Source organism: Podarcis filfolensis (genome assembly GCF_964270895.1).
Source record: "Podarcis filfolensis genome assembly, chromosome: 7".
Classification (NCBI taxonomy): domain Eukaryota; kingdom Metazoa; phylum Chordata; class Lepidosauria; order Squamata; family Lacertidae; genus Podarcis; species Podarcis filfolensis.
The window spans coordinates 65,676,301-65,697,941 of NC_139603.1; the positions used below are offsets into that span (position 1 = coordinate 65,676,301).

The 21,641-nt window shown below is 41.3% G+C and overlaps 1 protein-coding gene and 1 long non-coding RNA gene across 6 annotated transcripts in view; one reads left to right on the forward strand and one right to left on the reverse strand.

Moving 5' to 3' along the window:
• TRIQK (triple QxxK/R motif containing) overlaps nt 1-21,383 on the reverse strand; it is a 41,921-nt gene extending 20,538 nt beyond the window's left edge. The window contains exons 1-3 of one of the 5 annotated variants that reach the window (XM_083623500.1): nt 20,835-20,970; nt 18,279-18,465; nt 5,887-5,967 (exon numbers count right to left, since the gene is read on the reverse strand). In XM_083623500.1, the coding sequence (XP_083479626.1) occupies nt 5,887-5,947 (61 nt within the window). In that variant the 5' untranslated portion in view covers nt 5,948-5,967; nt 18,279-18,465; nt 20,835-20,970. Of the gene's footprint in view, nt 1-5,886; nt 5,968-10,047; nt 10,354-18,278; nt 18,466-20,834; nt 20,978-21,010; nt 21,201-21,309 lie in introns of those variants that run through there. The other 4 variants (XM_083623498.1, XM_083623501.1, XM_083623499.1 and 1 more) reach the window with 4 other exon arrangements.
• On the forward strand, nt 6,068-8,008 carry LOC310766878. The gene is made up of 2 exons (XR_014550492.1): nt 6,068-6,262; nt 7,928-8,008. It is a non-coding gene; the product is annotated as an uncharacterized lncRNA (long non-coding RNA).
• Nucleotides 21,384-21,641: the final 258 nt, after the last annotated feature.

The window sequence follows — 21,641 nt, forward strand, 5'->3', positions numbered from 1 at the left end:
ATTTGCTGTGTTTGTTGATTATTATCATTTCTAGAGCATAAGCTTGAGGTTGGGATCTGTAGCTTTTCTTTGGATCCATGTGCAGCACCGAAAGCTACTGTGTTGCTCTAGAAATAAATAATAAATGCAGGAGTAAAAGATCCACTAGAATTCTTCTCGGCCGTAAAACATAGAAAAGAGGCTACCATGACCTCCAACCCTGATCAGCAGCTCTTGACAAATAAGGAATCAGCTGAATTGAGGAGGCAGTGCAAATTGTGGGGGCAATCCAGAGTCTGTCAGTCAGGATCCCTTGGGCCAGAGAACCCTAAATAGCACCCCTTGAGCCAGATCCCCTGAGGAACCAGTTCCTGAATGCCACCGCATGCAGTGCACAAGGCAGAAACTGAAAGAGAAGTGACTCCTTTAAGGCTGCCTGTTCTTCCTTTGCCTTTTCAGATCGGTGATTCCGGAAACCTTTCTTCAAACCATCATGTGACAATTAACCAGTTCAGAGTTGGGGAGAACACTTCTGAGTATATACCCACTCTTCACAACTCCCAATTTAGGTGGACCAGGCTCGCCATCTTTAAAAAAAAAAAAACCAGGACAAAAGTAGTCCAGCTGACTCGCCCAATTAAAATTAATCCAAGTTGCATCAACTGTCTACTTTCTGAAATGTAACCAGGTAATCAAACAGTCAAGTAGTCCTTGTAAAGCATTTGGACTTTGTTGGATACAAGGTGCTACACATATGAAAAAGTATTAAGTGTAATTATTGGTTCAGTATCATAATGTATTGCAAGAGCCATCTCCCTGATGGCATGTTATAAAAAGGCTCATAAATTATATTTACTACTAGTATGGAAAACAATTGCAAAAGAACCTCTTTCAAATTGACTCTTGCTATTACCGGACTTCAAAATCAATTTCTCATTTATAAAAAATTAGTATTAAATATTTATAGACAAATGCATAACGATTTCACTTTCTGGAATTAAACACAGGCCATGGCAGGGCACATGCACAAAAGCCTTATTAATAAAAAATAAAAAATGGTCAGCTTTCAAAATCTTCAAAGCCAGTCAGATGAATTCATGGAGAATAGGCTTGTGATCATGACAGTCAAGACAGAGAAAACAGACCCTCCACCTAGCTGTTCATCCCAAGGCACAATAAAGAATCTATTATTACAGTGTTGAGACTGAAATTGTGCTCTATGAATGTCACATGTTGACTTTCTTATTGTTTTGTCATACGACCACTAGTCACAAGGTGCAGGTAGTGCATACTCAGTACTTCTTCCCAGTAACAACACACCCCGTTTGTCTATAACCTTTTTGTGCGGATTATATATCCCTGCCTTCTTAATGTCCCACATTATCCTTCAAGCCCCTGCATGCAACCCACTAATCCATCTCTCTAACCCCCATGCAGTAAAAAGTGTGTATTACACGTGTGAAGGATGCACACATGCCAAGCCAAACTAATGCTCCATTTTCTCTCCAAATTTTACTGATTTCCAGCATTCTATAAACTAGTCCTTCCCCTACAGCAGTCAGGATCATTTGCGACATCACAGCAGCTTCAGCCAATGTGAGAGTGGGAAACTGGCAAGAGGCATCAGGCACTTAAAAAATGAACAAAAAACAAAAAAACTCAAAGTATATATATTGTGGTTCATAAGTTTTATATGACTGTAAGATACATCAGTGACAATCAGGTATTTATTTGACAGGTTAAAAATACTGTACTGTTAAAAAGTGCCGTGCTGGAAACAAGCACATTTCTGCTTCTTTAACCTGTGTCACTTTGATGGTTTTACTGTTTTGTGCTGGGAGCTCAAGGGATGCATGACAAAGGTTAATAGTTACTACAGTCACTCAGCATGAATTTCCTATTCACTTCAACAAAAGGAAACAACCTGTTTAATTCATGATCGTATTCTTCCATTCTTTTGAATTGTACAGTTGGCTGTGATGGAAATAGCATCCATTCTCTTTAAAATAAACTAGAATAACACACATGGCAGAAATACCTCGGAACTTCGGATGTGTTCATTTGCAATGCAAGGAATATAGTCCAGGTTTGTGGAAGAAATGCCCCTTCTTCTCTTTTACGACTTTTCAAAACTGAACACAGAGGAACAGAAGGAATCAGGAAGGGGCAGTAAGCACCCTCTTTTTCATGTCACCCCAATCCTCACAATGCCCCAGTATGCTGCTTTCATGCACAACTGTACACAAAGGAAGGGAGGGAGCAGGAGCTCCATGGCTAATTCTTCCACATGTTGGTAATGTATGTCTACAAGGAATGGCTGTAGATTAATGGTAAACCAGTTGCCTTGCATGCAGAATGCATCAAGTTCAACCCCTTGCTTCTCCAGGAAGGGCTGAGAATGACTCCTCTCTGAAACTCTGGAGAACCGCTGACGATCAGTGTCAACAACACTGCGCTAGTAGGACCAATGATCTGATTTGGTATAAGACAGCTTCCTACATCCTTATGGGTCATGCTCTTAATTGGTGTTGGGACCAAGTACACACTGCTCTTATCTAATCTTTCTGGAGAAGCTGAATGTTACCAGTGGAGCATGGAGTTACTGCTGGTTGGAATATGTGACAGCCCACCTCCAATGGGAGGAGGAAACACTGTCGACACAATCCCTCTCTCCTTCTTCTAAGGTAGAAGCAGAAAGTCCACATGACAGTCATTGTTCAGGAGGACATGTGTTCTAAATTAAACAAGGAGAAGGTATTTTTTAAAGAAAGGGAGCTATTTATGTATTCAGAGCAGTTGCAGTCCACATTTTGCATCCCCATTACACTGGTGATGGCGGTGGTGGTTTTCAGGTTAATAATAATATATCATAGAACATAATCAGCATCCCAGTAAATAACACACTTGCTTAACTAGAACAGCAGTAATGAAGAAGAGTTCGTGGAGAGAACTTCCCTGACTTGAAACAATGGATTAAAGACAAGCCTTGGCTGTCTGTAAATTGATTCTCAGTAGTTAATGAATATGAATTTGTGCTACCTAACATAAATACCTGACAGCACAGGCTTTGGTTCTCTTTACATAGTTTTTCTGCTTTGGTGTGACTATTAAAACCAATCAATTAATGATAAATTGAGATACTAATACTATATATCCCCCCTTTTGATCCAAAGGTTTTCCCCAAGCTTACAATATGCCTTGATATTATCTAATATGTGCAAAAATGTAAGAGCAGGCAACTAGTTCCATTCTGAATGCCTTGTGGTGCATTTAAGTGTTGTGCAATTAACAGACTATTTTTGTGGTGTTTCGCAATGATTCACAACTTTACACCCCCCAAAGTCTAAACTAATTTGGTAAGCCTCTTTTATGTTTTCTGAATTCAAATTATTAATGGCTGCAAATCCCTCTGCTGTACAACTCCAGTGCAAAAGTACTTATTCAGCCATCTTTACTAAGAACCAGCAAGTCTGCCTTACTGTGCTCCACAGCAATACCTTACTATTGTGTTAACCTTTTTTTGTGTTGCTGTTAGTTATGTCAGTCAAGTTCATGATTAAATAAATTATCATTATATATATAATATAATATAATGTCTCAGAATATGAACCTGGACTGTTCGTAATGTTTGGTAGAATGACAATTCAAGCACCTATTTCCCTAAAAATTTCTTCTCCATTTCAGATTGTAATGAATACTGCAACAGCAGCATTTCAGCTTAAGAAATGCCCCCCCCAAGGTATCTGAGTCCTTAGCTCAGCCATCAGATGCCCAGAAAACTAGGGCTTGATGCTCATGGGAATTTTGCGCTTCAGGTTGTCCCCAATCTACTGTGTGCAAACACGATATTCTACTTAGGGATGACACATGAATTCTCCTGATTCAATCTCCATTGCAAGTACTGCTGTTCTGTTAGCACGGAAAAGTATCCTAATGCTTTGTGGTGTCTAATTCTATTCAATATAATTCCCACAAGGAAATAAAAATAATCAGTGGCTGGATGTGCAAGCTCTGGAGCATGCAGCTCAGACAGAGGAAAAAATAGATGCAGCTGGCTATGTAACAACCCAGAAAAGTTCTACAAGGGCTGCAAAGAGACAGTTTGAAACTGACATGCTTGAGTTCAGAGAAGTCATTTCACAGTAGAGGTGAAATTAACTAGCTTGAGCCAATATGGCAACCCCTTGCATTCATTGCAGAGGCAGGAAGCAAGTATTGTATGCAAACCCGATAAGGAGCAATCAGGGTTGAATTTTCCAGAACTGCCTGCTGGTTGTGCAAACCGTTGCACAACCAAGTGGGAGGGTGGGGAGGAGGAAAAATACTTGAAGTCGTTGGTAAATTCCACGGAAATCGGAAACACCCCACAAAGCTTCCTTTTTGGAGATGATGCAGTGGGACTGAAAACTCTGCAGTCTCTACCATATCCCTAATTCCACTATTGTAACTGAAGAGGTACCTGGAGGAGTTAATGCACCGAGACTAAATGCTGTTTGGATATTTGGAGTAGTTGTGCAGAAAGCCTTTCTGTCTGCTATCCACACACAAAAAATACCAAGGGGGTGGTGTGTGCATGCCATATAAACTCTAGCTGATGAAACCTATGGTAACTGAGGTACCTAAACAGATAATGTGAGGACAAAGGAAGGTTTTGTGTCCATTTTTTTTAAAAAAAGATTTTAATTCTCCTGATAGAAAATTGAAGCAGAGCTCTACAGTCCATACAGGAGAAGGAAAAGCAATGGGCCACATGAAATCTACCCTGATCTAGAAGTCTTCCCCCATCTGAATCAGAACATTCATTCTTATTTCTTTTTTCAGTTTGACTTGCCTTAAGTGAGGGCAAGTTAGGCGGAAGAAGAATACCTAGTAATTGATGTTTGTCACTGCAACAACCTATGGCAAATGAGTTGTGTAACCTGGATTCAATCCTCTGGAACGGCCTGCAAGCTATTTGGTTTCAGAATGATGGCCAACTCTCATTCAGATGCAGATGGAAAAAACAGTGTCAGAGTTTGGGCCTGCAGTGAAGCACATGTGTGATTAATTGCACCCAAACCTCTGTTTTTCAGTTCCAGTCCACATCCCAGCACACCTTTGCTGAACAACTCACTGTGCTGATTCAGCTCATGCTGGGTTGCACCATTTCCAACTGCAAGTGGGGAATCACACTGTGAATGCTCAATCATATACAATGGCTTCTCTACAAATGCAAAACAATGCCTCGTCTTCTTCCCAGCAACTATTTCTAAATGTGCAGGTATATTTTTTGTATGATAATCCAATTTACAGCTTTCAGTCTAATGCGGCACAGCTCACCGAGAGCAGCAGCATATGATTCTCTGGCTAATGTGCTGTAGCAATGCAGGATAATGCCCACATGGGAAACTGGAGAATTGGATGCACAGTGAAGCAATCACATGTTCACTTCATCACAGGTCCAGACTTAGTATGAATGCAGCCTCAATGCAACAGATTCTGTATATTCAAACAACACATATACAGTTCAAGCCACCCTCACCATTAATCAATTTGGTATGTGCTGTATCTAACTACTCTTTTAACCGAAAGAGCCACGTTATTACACTGAGTTTCACTTTGCCTCCAATACTTTGAGTTAATCTGAGAGCACATCATATCCAGTGAAACCATTACAGCAGGGTGGTTAACCTGTGGCTCTCCAGATGTTGTTGGTCTCCACATCTCATTGGCTTGAGAGTAATGGCGAATAGTCAAGAATGATAGTCCAGCAACGTGCATTAAAAAGTTGAATCAGTTCAAAACATGTTGTTAGAAGGCAGTTAAAGTAATCGGCTTTAGAACTCACTATCTTTCCTACAGGAATGTAGCACTCACAAAAACTAAAAAGAGAAACAAATATATTAAGTAAAAAGGGAAATGTTTTACCTATTTGTTTTCTGTACTGCTCAACAGGAGCTCTTGCAGAAGAAGAATCTTTTCTACCCATTTTTTATGTGTCCCAGAACTCTGTAAGGAAAGAGGGAAAGAGTTTATCAATATCTATGGTTGTAAGTGGTATGCCTTGCAGAAAAGGGCAGCATACCAATAGATCTAATAATTGACTCAAGAAATAACTACACAGATGCATACACGATTCTATGATTCCAAGTGGGTGGAGCAATTAATGTAAATTTCACCTTTGTACAGTACGTTAGCTCCTACACACCCCTCACAGTCCTCCATCAGGGAAGCAAGGGACATTATCAGTGTCCAGGGACACACCTAGAGGAAAACACTAAAGGATGTGTGAGAGGGACAGCAGGTAGGTGTGGCTGGGGAGAGGATCTGGCCTGGGGATCAGTCAAAGAGGCTTAGAGGCTGACATTCCCCCCCCCCCCACAGTGCCTGAAATTCCCCATTCTTGATCTAACCCAACGCATTTCACATCAACAAATGCAACACAGTCCTTCGCAATAACTTTATAGACTACGTGGCTATTCATCATCAGCTCTCTACAAAGGCACAGTACAGACTTAAAAGAATACTGGAAGATAGTTCAGTTGGTAGAACTGTAGAGACTCTTAATCTCAGGGTTGTGGGTTAGAGTCCCACGTTGGGCGAAAGAGTCCGCCATAGCAGGGAGTTGGACGAGATGATCCAACCCTACGGTTCTATGAAAACGGGTTTAACAGTGTCTCCCTCCCCCTTTTCTCAGGAAAACTTAGGAATGTGGTTCGGTCGGGGGGAGGGGGCTACAGAACTGCTAGAATCCCCGCCAAATTACAATTCCCTGGATTCTTTATGGGAAGTTATAACAGTTAAAGTGGTATGAAACTGATGCAGGTTCATCATGTAGATGTGACCCGTGTAATAAAATGAAGGCAATAAGGATAAACTCCTCACCCACCCATCCTACACCTCACCTCACACAGAGACCTATGTGTTTGTCTTTTTTTTTCCCCTGTCGAATCTGCAATGCTGCCATATTCCAGATGACACAAAACAGGAACAAAGGCTAGTAAAGTTGATGATACACAAACTTTTATGTGCAACATCCAGTTCACAGCTTACTTTATTTGCTTGAAGAAATAGGGTTTTTTATTTGCCTTTTGCTAATTCAATACCCTTGGAACGTTTGCAACAAAATGTCAGCAGTGAAAAAAGACTGCACTTTTTGCAGCTGCCAGTAAACTATGAAGCGAAAAAAATAATATCTATTTTGTTCTTTAAAAAAACAAAACAAAACAAAAAAGTTTGGCCTAGTTAATATGAGCCACAGAGACCCTCCTGGATGTCTGTGTGGTTCAAGCTGTCACTGATATTGCAGTAACCAAGACCTCTAAAATTGCTGTGACTTTTCTTTGTTCTTCAAAGCTGTGCAGTAATCATCATTCATTTCGACTGCTTTGATGGTTAGATAGCAAACTCCCAAGAAACCCAGAGAGACATTAGCACATACAGCCACAATGTCTAATAAGACAGCTATTTGCATAAAAGATCAGCCACAATTTAAAATGTCTTGCAATAGATGTGGAAAGGGAATAACAGATCTATATTAGCATGTACGAAACCGAGATTGTTTTCACAATTTAATTCCCAGGGGACCATAGCTCATCACCTTCCCTTGTAGAAAAAAACCACACCAAAAACTAAAACCTGCATTCCCTGAGGAACTAACTTGCTACGAGCCCAAGTTAAACTAAAATATGGATTAATAAGAAAATATATTCATTATTTATGAATCCTGCTCAGGAATGGTATTCATTGTATCAGTTTTTTACACCTCATGAAATACTTTGAAAAGAAAACTGTCAGCCTTTCATTAAACTAAAATGGTTTCCATAAAATGATGCAAACCACTGAGGGGTTTTTTTTTAAGTAAACAAGAAATGAGTTAAATCCTTTCCCCGCTGTACTATTACCAAAGAGTAATAAAAAGATGGTGATTGAAACCGAAACAATAATTATCTTTCTTTATCTTTTCCAGCAAAGGAGAGTTGAGTAGCAGCTTTTGGAAGGCCTGAGTCAAAAAATAATAGGAACATTATTTGGGAAAGCTTTATGCAGGTATGAAAAGCTTCCTGGAGGTCTGTATAGGGAATGAAAAGGCTTGCCCATTCAGAGTGATGGCAATGTCAGTTCAGGAAACATAACTATCCTCTGAATAGGCTTGGTGGTGTTGTCACATGGCTATATCTGACCAGTTGTATAGTGTTCTGTTATCACTCTCACTTACATGATTCCTGACTAGCAGAGATCACTCTTCCCATGAAGACATGTGATTTCTTACATTGATGTGGGGTCATGTAGGAAAAACTTCATGTGCTGTTCTTGAACCTGAGTGTCCTCTTATCAGCACGGGGGCACTAGTGTCAGACTATAATTGGGGAGACCCAGCATCAAGTCCCTACTCAACCAAGAAGCTTGTTGGGTGACCTTGAGCAGGTCACTATTTTTCAAGGATAAAATGGAGAGAAGGAACCATGTACAGTGGTAACTCGGGTTAAGAACTTAATTCATTCTGGAAGTCCGTTCTTAACCTGAAACTGTTCTTAACCTGAAGTACCACTTTAGCTAATGGGGCCTCCCGCCACCGCAGCGGGATTTTTGTTCTCATCCTGAAGCAAAGTTCTTAACCTGAGGTACTATTTCTGGGTTAGCGGAGTCTGTAACCTGAAGCGTCTGTAACCCAAGGTACCACTGTATGAGCTTGCTGGAAGAAAGGCAGGCTACAAATATGACAAATAACTAAATCTCGCCTGCCAATGCTTTCCCCACATAAAAGCTTCTCCTGGGTGTGGTGTAGTGGTTAAGAGTGGTAGTCTCGTAATCTGGTGAACGGGGTTTGTGTCTCCGCTCCTCCACACGCAGCTGCTGGGTGACCTTGGGCTAGTCACACATCTTTGAAGTCTCTCGGCCCCACTCGCCTCACAGAGTGTTTGTTGTGGGGGAGGAAGGGAAAGGAGATTGTTAGCTGCTTTGAGACTCCCTCCTTAGGGTTGTGAGAAAGCGGGATATCAAATCCAAACTCTTCTTCTTCTCCTGGGGTGACCTAACTGGAGATGAGTCACATGGCTGTGAAAGCCTGTTCCCCTTATAATCCAGTACAGTGGTACCTTGGTTCTCAAACGTAATCCGTTCCGGAAGTCTGCTCCAAAATCAAGGCATGCTTTCCCATAGAAAGTAATGTAAAACGGATTAATCCGTTCCAGACTTTTAAAAACAACCCCTAAAACAGCAATTTAACATGAATTTTACTATCTAATGAGACCACTGAGCCATAAAACGAAAGCAACAATCAATGTACTGTACTATAAAATAAATAAGTATTGTAGATGATAAAAATTAAAATTAATTCTTTTTCTTAACTGCACTGATGATAGTCATTGTTTGGATCAATCAATCAATCAGTAGCTGAACTGAATTCCACACAGTCACAAAAACAAATTAACTGAAAAAGCCTCAAAAACAAAATTGCAAAACAAATAGCAAAACAAAAGCGCCAAACTTAATTCATTCCGGAAGTCTGTTTGACTTCCAAAATGTTCAGAAACCAAGGCACAGCTTCTGATTGGTGCAGGAGCCCCAGAAACAATAGCCAACAACTGCATCGAACATTTGGCTTCCGAAAAACGTTTGAAAACCAGAACACTTACTTCCAGGTTTTCGGCGTTTGGGAACCAAGGCATTTGAGTATCAAGGCATTTGAGAATCAAGCTACCACTGTACCTGGACCATAGTCATTTAAATACTATAGCAGCAGTGGTAACAGCTGACCCACAGCCCAGGCTTAACCTTCCAAGTAATTTATCTCCCACCCCTGCCCGCCATTTTGTCTATGGTGGTAGCAACAGAATCTGCAGCAGGTACAAAAGGAAAACTGCACTGTCTCTTACTTGCTCCCCATGAATCATGCTCTGAAACATCACTCACTCCTTTAAAGCCAAGTGCTTTCCTCAGCATGTGGCAGGGCATACCGTAATTCACTGTTGAATCCCTTTGGTTATTTTAAAGGACCTATATGTCAGATGGTGAATTCTATAACCAGCTTAGACATGGATACATTGAATCATGACCTATGTGCTTTTTCAAGTATATATTTTTGACCTTATTGGGATTCTCATTTCAATAGCCTGGGACAGTCTTGGTGAAATCTTAATGTCCAATCAGGTGTGAGAGATGCAAGTCCGTCCAGAAATGATGAGACCCCTTAATTTTGCACAGCAGATTGTTTTTTCCCCAGCATTGCAAATGGAAGAATAGAGTTTGGTTCACTTTAGAAAAAGTTATATAATTTATGCACAGCCTCTAGGAGAATATATTTGAGCTTGCCACTCATGAAGTACCCATTATTTTTACATTTTGAGGAAATTTATCACCTTGTTCCTCACTATCTCAGGGATCACACATTCCCATTCATATATATAGATATATACAGTGAATGAGTAATATAATAAAAATGAATATAAAAGCTATAAACTACATGGCACTGTGCTTTACACATTTATGGTCCCATATAAATGATTAATAAGAATAATAAGGTTCAACGGGACTTCCAGTGTACATAGCAATATCTACTGGCACACAAAATTTCATGAAAATTAGACTAGATCTTTTATAATAGATTTGGGTTCCTCAATAGTGGAAGATACTTAAATATTAATACCAAATATTTTTTTGATCATAAAGATAATGAAATCTTGAAGGCAGTCCTTCATTATATAGAAAATGAATTAAGAATTTGCGCTAACCAAATGAGCTAAGTTTTTAGGCTATGGCCCAGCAGCTAATGCAGAAATAAGGGGAGAACAATAGCTTATCCCATGCAATAGAACAAGCCATTGTTCCCTCTTCTGCAGAAAGATCAATTTTAGTTAACCACAATGGCAGGTCAGTAAGGGAATAAATTGCCTGGTGAGCTATGGAGTTTCTTTCTTCCGATCATTTCAAAAGAAGGTTGGGCTATCATCTATGTGTAATTAACCTCTAGAACAGCATAGAAAAAATAATTTATGAAATTCATACTCAGATCATTCTTATTCCAAGCTATTATGGTGGCCAACAGCTTAGCATACTTTAAAAAGAATTAGACCTATTTATGGGAATCTAACCATGATTACTGGTCATTTTAACTAAGCGTACCATCCATTTTTAGAAGCAGTGACCTGTTGATTATCAGATGCTAGAAATGAACAGCAGTAATCACCAGAGGCCTTTCTTTGTGTGCCACCTCCATGAGAGGTCCAGAGGGTGGCAACACAAGAATGTGCCTTTTCTGTGCTGGCTCCCAGTTTGTGGAATGCTCTCTCCAGGTAGGCTCGCCTGGTGCCTTCATTACATATCTTTAGGCGCCAGGCAAACATGATTCTCTATAACCAGATCTTTGGCTGATTAACATTCTATGGCCTTCTAAATGTGTGGGAGAGGGGTTATTTGGTTAGGTTTGCTTTATCATGTATTTTGTGTTCTCATTTTGCATTTTTATGCTGCGAACCCCCCTGTGATCTTCGGATGAAGAGCGGTATACAAATATAATGAATAACAATAGCAGTGGCAGAAGGTTGGAAAAAATTATCATGTCCTGGTTGTGGAACCCCCAGAAACATCTGGAAAGACACTTTTCAAAACAAACAAGTGCTGGACTAGATGGGTCTTAGCCTGACACCACACGACACAACCATTATGCTCTTACTTCATTGTCAAGGGAAAGTGTTGGGTTTGGTGGTCCATGTGGAGTATCCGACTGTATATTTAAATACACCAGTAAGATAGGTAAAAGACTGCCTGTGGGAGCTCAACAATGGCAAATGTGAGGCATATCATGTTGCAATTTGAACATATTGCTGGGAAACTACCACGTCTTAGATACAGAGCATGGACACAGAAGGTACCAAGTTCAATTCTTAGTGTCTCCGGTTTTCTTTTTTTTTTTAAGGAACAAATGGCCGATGATGAGAAAGACTTTATTTGCCCAAGAGCCTGGAGAGCTACTGCCAATCCAAGTAAGCTATATATAGGTCACGATGGACAAAGAGTCTGACCTGGTGTAAGACATCTTCCTCGACTCCATATAAAAGATAGACAGTAGCCGTGGAGCATTATGTGAATGCTGCGTGAATGCCATTTAGGCTGTGGGAATCAGAGATAATCCCCATTATTCAATGATGTGGAAATCAGCGATAAGCCTCACAGTAGACTACCATCCTGAGCATTGCTTTTTTGTGGAGGAGGAGAAACAGTCATATACAAACAACTAGCTATGAGAAGTAGGCACAGCATATGCAGGATGCTGTGCATTCCCAAATAATCCTGAGTGTAAATAAAGCTAACCTTTTCCAGACAGTTTAATTAATAAGGTTCTAGTGCATCGATAAAAAATAGGAAGCAATGTGCCTAAAATGAAGAAACAATATTTTAGCAACTTTTTTTTTTCTTGGTAACATCCACAATGTTATAAATAGGGAGAATGTGTGTGTGCGTGTTTTGTGTGTAATTATATATCAATCACATATACACACACAGCTTGCACGCCAACAACACAAACATTATGCTTTTTCCATTAACAGGAAAAGCATGGTTGATGCATTCATAAATGTTATTTAGCTGTCGTTTCCTCTTTGCAAAGCAATATTAGAGTTTTCAACATCTGCTACATTGAAATAGGAAGGGCTTGATCCAAAGACTTGCTATGCATGCATATGTGCTCACTGTGGATTACTTCATCTACCACACTTGCATTCTGGATTGCAATGACAGCTGTGAGGGGCTTCAGTAATATTAAAAGCTCCTTCTATGACAATTCCATTTTAATCCCCCTCCTCACAAAAAAAGTTAGTTTTCCAATTGTTGTCTGTACAAAAAAAGGAAGAAAAATGTGCAAACAGCAGTCTACCCAACTGTTCGGCATTAAACAACCCACTCCCAAATTCCTGTGTTGGAGCAAAGAACTGCAAGGGTTACTAGGATGGGTGACAAGCATATTTGCTAATATAAACATATTGATCTTTTTTTCTTTTTGCTGTTTTGCATTGACTTACAGGAGGTGTACGCAAATGTACCTTTAGGCTTCATCAGTATAAATCTGTGAACAACATGCCTCGCAGCATTGCTGCAAGACATGTCACTGCAATTGTTTAGGATCAGAGTGACGGGCTCTGTGGACACCCTGTGAAAGTTCCTTTGGCTTTCATAACAACGTAGGAAGGGTCTTGCTAGATCAAAGTAAAGGTCCACCTTGTCAGGCATCCTGCTTCCCACCTTGGCCAATCAAATGGGAAACTTACAAGCAGTCACAAAGGCAATGATTATTCACCACTTGTTAGCAACGCCGTTTTCCTCCTTCTGCCGGGCAAGGCTGCATGTGAAGCAAAATAGTTTTGAAGATGGCTATGCTGTGGGAACTCTTAACCTTGGGACAACCCAAGGACTGCATGTTCTCTTACTGCAACTTAAATTTCTATTGTGGGGGTAGGAGGGATATCAGCTCTTCTGCATGTTCTGCTCCCCTCAGGGTTTTACGGGATGGAGTACATGCAGCCAGCTTTGGTGAAAAAAATACCAGGCGACAGAAGATCCAGCAGGATGATCATATTATGTAAACAGCCTGAGCACAAATACAGAAACTGTGCCATGTTGAGTATTATTAAAAGTTAAACTGGCAGAGCTCAGGAATCTGCCACTGTTAGGCAATATAAAAATGCAGCACACTTCCATGTATATATATAAAAAAATAAAAGCTACTAGAGGTAATTATTTCTTCTGCCCTAGTGATTAAGGAGATCAGCAGCAAACATGATATGGAAACGGTTTAATTCCCTCTTTTATCCTTAACACTCACAAACCCCTTTTGAATTTTATTTCCTTTGATGCAGGAGGGGAAATAACTGAAATAAAAGCCGTAGCAATAAAGGTCATCGATCACATGTTTTCAAAATCATCTGAGGCTTCTAAAGCAGTTCCGTTATCATAATGATTTTTGCAGGGTTCCAGTCTATGGGTCATGAAGGCTGCCAAGGTGCACATATCGCACCATGTTTAAAACATCAAAAAGAAAGTGTGTAATCATTCAAGTTATTTAATGGAGAGAAGATAACTTTTTGTAGCTCTTTTGAGTTGTGATTCATTGTATACTACCTGGGAATAGCATAACTTTTCTTCACATACACACACACACACAATCCCTTTGTCTTTTTCTTCACATGGCATTCATTCCACGTTGGAAAATTACATATGAATTAAACAAACACAGCTTTAAAATTATATCATCACACACACAATATTCAGTGTTCCTTCTTTTGTTTTCATTTCTTTTTCACTTATTGTTTTGCTTAACATCAGGGGATGAGTCAAAAGAGGAAGGTAGGTGGGTTGTGTTGAAATTTATAGTTTGTTAACCAATGCTGTGGAATGTTAACAAAACTTTGCATTATTATTATTATTATTATTATTATTATTATTATTATTATTACTACTATTATTATTTTTAAAAAGCTGCCCAAAACAATCCAGTTCATTCTTTGACCACCATTGGTAGTCAAAGGCATCATACTACCAGGTAGTTGTTATTTTTAAAAGCCTCCCATGACAGTTCTAACTACATGAAAAGAAATAGGAAGCTGTTTCCTACTGAATTAATGAGCATTGGCTCAGTAGTCTAGGATTTCAGACAAGAGGCATTCCCAGCCCTACCTGGAAATGAGCATTGAACCCAGAACCTTCTGTATGCAAAGCAGATGCTCTGCCAATGAGCTACAGCCCTTTCCTTGTCACTCACGGTGACTCTGCACCTGCCCTGCGCATGGTCTACATATGCAGAAGGAGGTGGAAGACATTGGGGACAGGAGACTTTGCCACTTTAGACTATAGGCAAGACGATGCTTGAGTTATGGCGACAGCTTCATGAGATATACAAGCCCGACTTCCTGACTGCCCCCCATGTTAGTCCTTCCCCCATGCAGCTTTCTAAAAACAGCATGTGGCATGTTTTAAGCACAATCCATTTCCACTTGTGTTTGACAGATAAGGGATTTCCTTACGGATTGAGAAGTTAACTTCAATAAAACTTTCCCCAAGCTTTCATATGACATCCTGTTCACTAAACTGCAGAAGAGTGGTTTAGTAGGCGTTGCCATGAGCACAGCAGAGCACTGTAATGGATTGCCATTTAAATCAGAAGAAGGTCTCATCTGACCTATTGAGGCTTTTGCACCAGAACCATTTTCACACTTGTGTACCCAAATGGCCACCCTGCAAGATGAGCTTGTTTCCTTCTCAAGGCAGCTTCCTATATCAGAATCAAAACACTGTACAACACTGAAATCCCACAATAAAATTATCAACACCAATAGCAGACCAGCATTAACATGAAAATAGTTTAAACTATAAAACACTTTAAAAAGTCATAGCACCATTATCTGCCTAAGTCCCCAAGCCCATTTGAAGGCATGAATTAATGGGACCATGTGTAGAATCAAAGAATCGTAGAGTTGGAAGGGACCCCGAGGGTCGGCTTGCCCAACCCCCAGCAATGCAGGAATCACAGCTAAAGCATCCATGACGGATGAGTAGTATTCTACAGATGTGGAGCCCCATCATGGATGCTCAGGTGGGGACATTGTTGGACGCACTGATCTTATGCTGCCAACACTTGATCTAATAAGCTAATACCCTTCAAGGAATGCTGTGTGATTTTATTGCGTGTAAGTAAACCTGTTCCTAGTGTTCCCATGCTCTCATGCCTTTTCTGGTACAGTAAAGTGAAACAAAGAATCTTAGAATTGTAGAGTTGGAAGGGACCACAAGGGTCATCTAGTCAAACTACCAGCAATGCAGGAATCTCAACTAGATCATACATGACAGATGGCCATACAATCTCTGCTTAAAAACAAAAAAATGCACTCTTTGACCAGGACAACTTAATTGTAAACCAAGATACATGTGTATTAAAAAAAGACGTAGAGGGGGAAATCCCAAACAGTAATCCACTTAGCTATTTAGAACCTGTGAAATTTATAATACTTTTTCCTTCCTAATCAATACAGGAGTCTGAAACAGACATCAACCCATCCCTGACTGTTCTATAAACCGATTAGAATTCAGAGGGAATTAGAGCGGGGGTACTTATATCGTTGAGCTCTTGCAGATGCCAGAAAGAACTCCTTCCATCAACTTCAGAACGCATCATGGAGAACTTAGTAGAGGGCACCTTTGCACCAGGTGTGGGTGTTGGGGGAGTCACAAGAAAAGGCACTTGCCACTTGTGAGTCAATTAGTGGAAGCCTGCGCACTGCTGTGTTTGGGGAAAATCATTCTGATGTGAAGGGGGGGATGTGATGAAGCTCAGGTGTGCCAATACAGCTGTACACAGAATGCTTTTTCAGTTCACAACAGTCTCATGGCAACTCTCCAAGTCAAGGCTGATAGATTTGCTGCAGACGACAGACTGAGCTGCCAGATGTGCCTTATTCTGAAGGATTATCTCTTATTCCAAAACATCACAATCCTATAGAAAACAACACACATTCTTTACTCCAGGCACAACAGCTCAAGAGTGTTTTGTTACTAAAACTGTGATCTGCCAAACCTAACTATAGACAAACTGTTTTGCACTCCAGAGTGATGTAGAAACACAGCATTTTAATTTTATGTATGACAGCCAAACTACATACTGCCTGAAAACGTGTGTGATGATCGCCTAATAGCTATTGCTCTTATTTTGCTGTAAAAGCCATTTCACGAGGGAAGCACTGGAGACTGAAAAACAGGGCGTGATTAACCCTTTCCCCACCCCAAAAGCCCTCCATTCTTGAAGTTTTCAAACACCTGCTGGGAATACCAGTTTGGTAGGGGGGAGCTGTTTAGTAAGGCACTATTGGGTGCGGAAATAATTAAGTACAGGCCCTCACTTCCCTGCTTATAATCACTACTGTGCTCATGTCCTGCCTGTGGGTTTTCCATAGGTATCTGGTTTTCTACTGTAGGAAATAGGAAGCTAGGCTAGATAGGCCTTTGGCTGATTCAATAAGACTCTTCTTAGGTTGACACACATCTCAAAGCAACTTCTAGGCCAAAAAACCCCCATACCATTACATGTGTTTCTATGTAGTGCATCGTTTGGTCCTGAATGACAACATTTAGATCAGCGACAATTCTATGTTGTTGTTCTAGGGTGTAATTTGTTTTGTTTTGTCTTCACTGTTTATCCTGCAAGACCCCATTGAGGCAAGATGATACTGAAGAAATGCTTTGTATTTATTAGATGTTTGCACTCTTTTTTTCTGGGACCTCACAGAATGCTTTCTTTCAAGCAAGGCCTGATTTGTATCAATGTTTCTTCTTCCTATTCCTCTATATTCTAGATAGCAAGGTGAGGAATAGAGATGTGGCTTCTTTTACTTCTGAACACCAAAGAGCTCACTAACATTATTTTAAGGGCTAGTTGGTTCAATGAATGTTATTGTCTCATTCATTGTTTATAAAATCTAAACAAACACCTATACCAATCACCATACCCAAGATTCCTGTTGAAACTGTCTACTGTACTACAAATTGCACAAGCAGGTATTCAAATCCTAATGCAGCTAGAACAGTAAAAGTTAATGATTGCCTCCTCCCGGTCCACCTCACATACAGCTTGGCATATTTTCCTTGGGACATCCAGCAGCAAAGTGGCAAATGTTACCGCTTGGAGCTAAAATGAAATAGCAAAGGTTCATACAGAACTTCTAAACTTCATACCATCCCCCTTCCTTGTCAAAGCTAATGCTTTCACTATCACATCTTCATAAGCACTAAATTTGCTGCTAATGTGCTGAAAAATTGCTTCAGCTCAGGTTTCTATTTACAATTTGCCAAGATCATTGGCTTTGTAAAGAGAAACAAGGAACAGCCAAAACACTACACTAAATGTTTGGTAACTGAATCCACGATCGGACTCCTGGGGCATTTCCATCATACAACCCAGAAATGAATAGACACAAATTTATCATAATCTATGGTTATCAGTTCCAATGACATTTTCTACAGCACTACATGGAATCCAGCTAACACAACATATTTTACCTCCACAGCTACAAAAGCATTTCAAAACAGTACAGCTTGATACTCTTATAGTATGTTCAATTTGAATGGGCATTCATTCACAGATTCTGAAAAATATCCACCCCTAAAAATTCACTCAAAGTGCTTTTAGTACTGCACGTTCTCATTAATGTCAAAGTAAAAAATCTCAAAATAAAAAGATTATATTTTGCCACTGAACAAGAGATGGACTGTATACTGTATCTGCACCATTGCCTTACTCTTCATTTTTAACTGTTTTTATATTTGAAGATACTGACCTGAGTTTTCTGTGCAATGTTAATCTCAGAGAGTTCCACGTAGGCAGATCATACAGAATGAGCACAAGAGCAAATAAACTTGGCCAATAATAATACTGCCAAACTAAATGCTTTGTGTGGTCAAACCAGGTATTTTTTAAAACAAACAAATCGGGGTGGATGCAGAGTGGTATGCTTATGCCCATACCTGAAAAGAAGTGGAGAAAGGCTTCTCTTAGAAATTGCTGCCTTAACCTAGAAATTCATTGCCACTATGATGCTCAGCCCTTAACCCTGGGTAAAGCTATAGTTCAGCAGTAGAGGATCTACTTTGCATGCATAAAGTCCCATGTTCAATCCCCGGCATCTCCAGTTAAGGCAGGAAATTTCCCATCTGATATCTTGGAGAACCACAGCCAATCAGTGTAGAAAACACTCAAGTAGATGGACCAATGGAGAGACTCAGTATAAGGCAGCTTCCTATGACCTATGTTTTAAGTAACGTTAACAAAACAAGCTTAGGCATATTAATATTTGACTTCATTCTCCGTTTTAAAAAAACAACAACCCACTACAGCTGCCTGCAGTCTTATTTACAGTATACTAAGGATTGTTTGATTCAGTAAGTTTCACTGAAATCAATGGAACCTAAACCTACTTAGGATCACACTACACAATCTTTTTTTATCTTTGCATGTGTTAATCCTGAGTAATAAAGTTAAGCCTTCTTATTCTACTTTGGTTTTAAATTCTTATTTTCATTGACTTCCAGCTGAACATTCACAATTTGCACAGAGCGGGAGGAGCATCTTCTAGGACTACTAGCAGGCTAGCTTTTTTTTTTAACAAGTTTGCATGTTTTTCTAATGGCCAGACCAGCTACCAGCACAATATTAAACTTTAAGTTTAATCCAATGAAAAATTCATTTCCAGGTGCATGGACAAATGTCTTAGGGAAGGAATGGGTGTGGCACTACTTATCACACATTAGAACTTTGCTTCTAGCAGTGAACTTGCACATTGCTCCATCCACATTGCCCAGCCCACCAACCTAACCACCAGCTTGGCCCAGGAGCAACATCAAGGGCTACCACCCAACAATAGGAGTGTGGAGGTTTTGCCAAGCCAACACCATGCAGACTGACAGCAGCAGCACCAGCCAGTACCAGTGGATGAGGAAGAAAGGCCACAGGGCAAGGCTCAGTGGTGGAACACATGTTTTGCATGCAAAGAGTTCCATATTCAACTCATGTCATCTCCAGATATGGCTGGAAAGGACTCCTGCCTTAAAAACAACAATCCTGCAGTCACTGCCAGTCAGTGTTGGCAATACTGAGCTACATGGATCAGTGGTCTGACTTGGTAGGAAAGCAGCTTCTTGTGTACCTCCACAACTGAGATGGCAGAGGACTGAGTGTTGTGGGTGAGAAGTGTGAATGTGCCACTTTGTGAGGCATCGTGTTGATAGGTTGAAAAAATAAATGTGGCACCTTGTATGGACTATGATACTGCACACTAGTCACTAGAATATAGTTTATTTCTTGTGGTTCACCACTAATATTTGACCAGCTTGGTCCATGACAATCTTGTGGCTGAATGAAGCCTTTTAGCCTCAGGAAATCTAATAATTTCTTTGCAGTGAGAAAAAGCTGCCAAACACACACACACACAATCAAACAAGGTTTCATTCACCGAGAGGAACTTGGCTTTCTTTTTTATACACCACCAACCACAGTTTTTAGGAGGACATAAATGCAAAGCACCCTTAGGTCCCAGGGATCCATTAGGTGGGGTGGACAATGTGCATCTTCTGCAGGTATGTGGAACCTCTGTGCATCCCTGCAGCAAACCAGAAGAGATCAGCCCACTCCAGCTCAGCTGTATTGTTTTTTAGCATTCCCTCAAATTGTGAGAGGTACATGAGCACTAACTATGCCAAAACACTTGGCAGGTCTACAGAAGGTCGATTGCATGGTCAGAGTGACATGAGCGTGGCTGGGAGATCCAACTGGTTCTAGGCAGTGCTTTTTTTCTGGGGGGACTCATGGGGTACGCATAAACATTTTGCGAATCTAAGTTTGGCCTCATTGAGGGGCAGTATTTCAGTATGAGTAGGAAAATGAGAGTACCCCTAAACATTTTTAGGGGGGGAGCACTGGTTCTAGGTCAGGAGGGAGGGAGCCATCATCATCCAGAGCATAGCTGTCAACTTTCCCCTTTTCTTGCGAGGAATCCTATTTGGAATAAGGGAATTTTCCTTAAAAAGGGGGAAACGTTGACAGCTATGATCCACAGCCTCCACTCCAAATACAGTCCCCATTTCCTCCTCTCTCCACAATCTTGGCGTCAAAGGGAAGCCTGCAACTAATCAGGGATGATTTAAGCAGGTCCATGATGGGTCACGGGATCTGACAAAAGAGACCTGCGCTAGGTGTCCAAGAAGCAGCTAACTGGACCTGTAATGACTTTAAACGGGGGGGGGGGCGGACGACAAGCGCACCCTAACAAATGATGCTGAAGGGCAAGGTTAACAACACACATCTCCTCATCTTTCCCGTTTTTGTTTCCCTGGCTTACAGCTAGTCGCTCTTCTTCCTCAGCTGAGATTTCTTTCTCTCCACTCTAACCTCCCCCACCCCCACCCCCACCCCCACCCCGGGCTACCTCACCACCCTAAAGCAATATGGCCACCGCGGCGCATTTCAACGCCCTCCCCTTCGAAGACAAAAGGACGCGTGGACTTCGAAACAAACCAAGATTGGCAGCGGGGCCTAGCCAATCGCGAAGCCGAGCCCTTCCGCGGTGGCCAATGGGAGACAAGGAAATCAAGCTGGGCAAAGCGTCCCTTGAGCAAGCCCCGGCCTTCGCCAGCCTGGCGGGCGCGCGAATTCCTGCTAGGTCGGCCGTTAGCTGGGGGCTGGCCAGGCGCGTGCGCTCGAGTGTGGGAGGGGCCGGCTGCGCCGCGGCTGTCAATTCTCCCTCCGTTCTGTCCCCTCCTCGCTACCCCCCACCCTGCGCGGATCCCGCCAAACACCGGCCAGCGCCTCGATACCTTCACTGAACGTGTCGGCTCCGCCTCCTCCTCCTCTAATGGCGGGCGGGTTCTCTGTGTCCGAGGGATTCGCCCCCCTCGTTCGGGCGGGGACGGGTCCGCCTCTCCCTCCCGTCAGTGTCAACCTAGCCCGATGGAGGAGGCGGCAGATCTGGCTTTTGCTCTGAAACGGGGCAGGTTGAGGACAGAAATAAAACATGCAACTCCATCTCTACCGAGAACCGTTTTCTTCTAAGCACCCCCTCGCCTCCCAACAGAACTTGATTTCTTGTCCAAAGACATGGAGAAACCTTCCCCAAATATGTGGGAGGCGTTGTAAGAAAACCGCCCTC